The 6,000-nt window shown below is 44.4% G+C and overlaps 1 protein-coding gene across 2 annotated transcripts in view; it reads right to left on the bottom strand.

The window, feature by feature from the left end:
• Nucleotides 1-345: 345 nt before the first annotated feature.
• GNB1L (G protein subunit beta 1 like) overlaps nucleotides 346-6,000 on the bottom strand; it is a 56,628-nt gene continuing 50,973 nt past the window's right edge. For both annotated transcript variants that reach the window (XM_074321839.1, XM_019755914.2), the window contains one exon: nucleotides 346-886. In XM_074321839.1, the coding sequence (XP_074177940.1) occupies nucleotides 635-886 (252 nt within the window). In that variant the 3' untranslated portion in view covers nucleotides 346-634. The remainder of the gene's footprint in view (nucleotides 887-6,000) is intronic.

Below are 6,000 nucleotides of genomic sequence, written 5' to 3'. Positions count from 1 at the left end.
TGGCCCATCCTCCCACTAATCCTGCCTTGGGCCTGGCCCCACACCATAGGCTCTCTCTGCATAGTTGCCTGTGCTGTCCCCACTTGGTGCTCTCCTTCTGTCTCACTCGCCTAGAAATTAGTCACTTCCTTCTACTGTCCTGGCCTCAGCCCTGTGAGTCAGGAGCTTCTGGCTGTCCTTGGGGTGAAGAGCCACATGGAGTCAACAGGACGTGGGGACCACGCTCAGTGTCCCCTGTTGGATGGGGCTCACCACCCTGCCCAGTGGAGGGCCTGTGGGTGACTCTTGGCTCTGATCCTGATGGGGAACCAGGGGCGTTGCCTCAGATAATTCATACCTCGAGGCTGCAGGGTCGCAACTGTAAGTTTACTGTCAAGCACCACCAGGTTGGCCTGTTACCTGGGCCATAAGTGCCCAGACGTCTGGCCCAGTTACTCTTTGTAAACTGCAGAGTCACTGTTGTGCAGAAAGCGAGGACTCCAAGGACCCAGCTCTTCTCATAACTGAAGGAGGAGAACCCACAACTTGCCATGTTCTGGGGTCCTTGAAGCATGGCTTCCATGTGTCCGGGTCAGGTCGAAGTTCAGGCGCCACCTCCCTGCCATCTGTGAGTCCTGAATAGGGAGCAGGTAAGTCATGTGCGTGGGTAGAGTGACCAGACGCTGATGCGCTGGTCCTTGGACCCGGCAGCCAGCAAGCCGTCAGCGGCGAAGGCCACGCAGTGGACGGAAGCACTGTGGAAGGCCAGCACAGCCAGTGGCTTCATCGTCCGCCAGTGAAACACACGAACACGATGGTCCCAGCCTGCGGTGGCTAGGATCTTGTGGTCTGGCCGGATTTTGATATCGGAGATGCCAGGATTGGTGAGTTTGTGAGTTCCGCACACCTGCACGATCGAGAGCAGCAGGGAGAACCGTTAGGTGGCTTCTTAGACCTGTCACAGAGGTTCCCACCCACGGATACCCCTCGTCTGGCAGCTGGAACAAGGAGGGAAATGAGGGCTGCCATGATGGCCACACACTCCTGCAAACGTACCCCCTACCTCCTGGGAACCGGGAGCACTCCTGCAGAGGGGAGCTGCCTAACCCCTGCCGTGGGCTGAACCCTCCTGTTATGACAGAGGACTTCACGTGCTTCCCTTAGAGAGCCCCTGAGGCCCCACAGAGCTGTTCCTCTGCATGAGCTCCCTGCATGAGGTCCTTGGGGGGAATTCAGGTCCTTGGGGGGAATTCATGTCCTTGGGCTCTGATTCCCTCCCTGTCTGGCCCTCAGGAGAAATCTCAGTGGGCTGGGTCCCAGGGCCCCTGAGCCACAGAAATACACTGCACCCTAGCGTCTAGGTGAGAGACATTTCCAGTTTGATGGCAACATAAAGTCAGCATTTCTCCTTTTTGGAGTAACCTCACATCTACCCCCAAAGCACAAGAAAACTCTATCTTCTGCATAACTGAGAGACTAAGTGAAACCTCAGAATGTGAGAGGGGTTGAAAGGCTGGATAAGTGAGGGACAACACCAAAGACACAGGCTGCAAAAGTAGCTGCAGAGCACACTGCCCTGGCTATGGGCAAAGTCTTAGTCCCCAGCCCGGATCTGAGAAGAAGGCAGGTATTGGCACAAAACAAAAAGTTGCACAGGCATATCCCATTTGCATGGAGCAGCCATCGGGGGCTGGCCTCTTTCTGGGCACCCCCACACTGCTCAGTGTTGGGTGATGACCCCTCTCCGACGTGCCTCCTACAGCAGAGAGGGAACCAGAGCTGCCTTTGTGGTAATGGCCACTCTTAATTATACAGGACTGTGTCGTGCACTGCATGGTATCTGACATCTCTGTCCCCACACACTAAGTGACAGAGGCACTTTGCCATCATTGTGACAACCCCAAATGGCCACTTCCTTCCACTGGCCAAGCCCTGTGTACCACGAGCTCTCGCTGCCCAGAAGTCACCTTTGCAATCCCTTACCAGCACCCCCTTTTATCCTAATTCACCTTTAGCAGGCTCAGTGAAAATCACTCATTTTTGCAAAGATAACACAAGGAAAAAAGAGGAAAGAAACAGAGAAAAGTAAATGGCGACATTCCTCGGAAGCAAATGGAAATTGCTGACAAGCTTTTTTACCAAAACTTCACGAAGAATTACCTCCATAAAAGAAAAACCCAAAGCAGCACCCTGAAACTAATATAAAATAATATTGAATGTCAACTATAATTGAAAAAAAAAAAAAAAAAAAGAGGAGGAAATGAACTGACAGAGTGCAGGAAAAAGGTGGAAGCAAAATTCGAAGAAATGAAGGAGAATAAGAAAGAGTAGGATGAGACTCATAACAAGACAGTGAAGGCAGAAATGGTACAAAGTGAGCAAAATGAAAGGGAAACAAAGAGCTATAATGGGCTGGAGAGAAAACATGGAAGATAGGCAGAGGTGCTCTAGCATTCACTCATTTAGAAAATCAGTTTTAATTTCTAGAAATTGAAGTCTGATCATCCAAGTCCAAAGAAAGGCTATAGAGTCAATGTTAAGACACACCTAGTAAAATCATTGGACTTAATAGCTAAAGTCCTTTTGGTAGTCAGGCAAAAAGATCAAGTCAATTTATAAGGGAAAGGTTTAGGCTATCGTCAGAATGTTCCATGGCCACATCTGTGCCAGCAGACGGTAGAGTAGTGCCTGTAAAGGCTATGAAGGGAGGCATGGTCCAAAAATTTTATATCCAGCCAAACTGTCACTCAAGTATAAAAACAATAGACAAGCATTTTTGAACATGTAAGAACTCAAAGAATATGCTCCAATAAGCTCTTCTTGAAGGACTAGAAGATTAACCCTAGTCTCAGAAGAGAGAACTGGAGAACTACAGCAAATGGTCTGGCAGAGAACATTGAATCTACTTACTTGTAGGATTAGGTCTAAAACAATATGGGGATTATGGCTATAGAACCGGTTATGTAACTAACAGAAACATGGGAGGATAGCAAGAGAGATGGGATATTAAATTCACTGGTTTGCTTTTTTGTCATTTGGGGGCAAAGATATAATAGTCAATCTCATACTTGGAAGATTATCTGATACCCCACCGTAAATAAAGACAGAACATTATTTCCTTCCTCCATCCTCCAATTACATTAGGTTCCTTTGTTTCCTAGTATTTGCCCTTGTATTTCTTCATAAGGGAATAAAAACATACTCAACAGATTTATGATTGGATTCCAAAGTTAAATCCAAATCTGTGCTATGTATAAGAGAGCCGCCAAAAGAGTGATTGACAAAGATATACCAGGCGACTGCAGACAAGAGAAACAGGGGTCCAGTCTTAGGAAAGACTGAATTCAGAGCCAAAAGTTTTATGGCAGACTATATACCATACTTAAATGATAGAGTACACTTCACAACAAAGAGCTATGAATATCTGTTCAACAAATAAACAGTCTTATCATTCATGAAGCAAGAACAATAGGAAAGTGGCGATGACGGAGTAATTGGTACCAGACCAGTCCTCTTGCTATAAACAACCATCAGACTGGACAAAATATACTAAGCAACTGTGTTCAGGAACTGGACAACAGGCGGGGAGGCAGCTGACTAGATGAGTCTTCCAAATACCCCAGCAGCTCTCTCCCTAGGGATATGTCCTGGCCATGAGTCCAGGCGGAGTATAGCAGCCATGTGAAACTGAGGAGGCAGGATCACAGTGTGGGGCAGTTAGAGCAGCTGAAACCTGTGGGGTGTGGCAACAGCATGGAGGGAGCTGGTGGAGGGACTGAAGGCCATGTGTGGTCCCATGAGTCCTGCATGAGGCTGGGCTATGCACACTCAGGGCATCACATAAGGTTTACCAGATAGTAGCTGTTACAGGGTTAAACAGAATGGACACAAGAGACCAACAGTGATCTCAGGTCCAGCTGTGCTGAATACAAAGACTGAATACAAAGACTGAATACAATGACAACTCAAGGCCAGCTGAGATGCCACATGGCCTGGCTTCAGGAATGAGGATCATACCTTTGGGCAGGGTCCACGCTAGACCTACGATGACAAAGCTGGAAACCAGGCCCTCTGAGGTCTGGAGGGGAGGCAGAGTTTGGAAGTTGGTTTCACCACATTAGAGAAGCCTCAGGATGACCCTGGAATTTCCACAGACCTGTCCTAACAGAGCATAGAGCCAAGCCTACACAAGTTCAAGGTGAACAGCCAGTAACTGCACTGCTTGCAAGAACAAAAGTGTACACTCTTCAGAGCAAAAAAATAAAATCTAGGGTCTCCAGCACATATTATTTACAATGTCCAACACACAAACAAAAAATTATTAGACATGCAAAGAAACAGGACTATATGACCTATAGTCAAGGGGAAAAAAGTTAACAGAAATTGGCCTAGAATGGCACAGATGCTGGACGTATCAGACAGAGACTTTGAAGCAGCTATTTAAATATGTTCAAAACAAAGCAAAACAAAAAGGAAATGCACTAAAATAATTACAAAAAACTGTTTTGATGAGTGAACAGATAGGAATTATTATTATCAGATAAATGGAAATTATAAAAAAGAACCAACCCAGAATAGCCAACACAATATTAAAGAAGAAAACAAAGATGGAAGACTGATGCTATCCAACTCTAAGAATTACAATAAAGCTATAGTAATCAAGATAGTGTGGCATTAGTGAAAGGAAAGACAAATAGATCAATGGAACAAAACAGAGAGCTCAGAAATAGACCCACACAAATGTCATCAACTGATCTTTGGCGAAGGAGCAAAGGTAACACAATGAAGAAATGATAATCTTTTCAACAAATGGTGCTACAACAACTAGACATCCATATGCAAACAAATGAATCTACACACAGACCTTACACCCTTCACAAAAATTAACTCGAAATGGACCACAGACTCAAATATAAAACACAAAACTATAAAACTCATAGAAGATACCATAGGAGAAAATCTAGATGACCTTGGGTTTGGCATTAACATTTTAGATACAACACCAAAGGCACAATCCATGAGAGAAATAATTGATAAGCTGAATTTCATTAAAATTAAAATTTTCTGCTCTGTGAAAGACACTGTCAAGAGAATGAAAAGACAAGCTACAGACTGGGAGAAAGCATTTCCAAAAGACACATCTGATAAAGGACTATTATCCAAAATACACGAACAACTCTTAAAACTGAGCAATAAGAAAACAAACAATCCGATTAAAAAATGGTTCAAAGACCTTAACAGACACCTCACCAAAGAAGATATACAGATGGCAATAAGCATGTGAAAAGATGCTCCCATCATATGTCATCAGGGAATTGCAAATTAAAACAACAGTGAGATACCACTACCCACCTATTAGAATGACCAAAATCCAGAATACTGACAACGCCAAATGCTGATGAGAATGTGGAGCAACAGGAACTCTTATTCACTGCTGGTGGAAATGAAAAATGGTACAACCACTTTGGGCAGTTTCTTACAAAACTAAACATATTTTTACCATATAATAAAGCAATTGCTCTTTTTGGTATTTACCCCAAAGGAGGAGAAGTTTATGTCCACTCAAAAAACTGCACATGGATGTTTATAACATCATTATTATTAACTGCCAACACTTGGAATCAACCGAGATGCTTTCAGTAGGTGAACGGATAAACAAACTGTGGTACATTCAGACAATGAAATATTATTCAGCACTAAAAAGAAATGAGCTATCAAGCCATGAAAAGACATGGAGGGAACTTAAATGCATATTACTAAGTGAAAGAAGCCAATCTGAAAAGACTATATGCTGTGTGATTGCGACTACATGACATTCTGGAAAAGGTGAAACTATGGAGACAGTGAAGAGATCAGTGGTTGTCAGGGGTTAGCAGGGAGGGAGGGATGAGTAGGCAGAGCAGAGAGGATTTTCAGGGCAGTGAAAATACTGTGTGTGATACTATACTGGTAGACACGATCTTCTTCTCAATTTTGCTGGGTATCTAAAACTGCTCTAAAAATAGTCATATACACACACAC

The sequence above is a fragment of the Rhinolophus sinicus genome, linkage group LG16, assembly GCF_036562045.2.
Source record: "Rhinolophus sinicus isolate RSC01 linkage group LG16, ASM3656204v1, whole genome shotgun sequence".
Classification (NCBI taxonomy): Eukaryota; Metazoa; Chordata; class Mammalia; order Chiroptera; family Rhinolophidae; genus Rhinolophus; species Rhinolophus sinicus.
The sequence above is the reverse complement of the archived record's forward strand: the minus strand, read 5'-3'. Positions and strand labels throughout refer to the sequence as shown.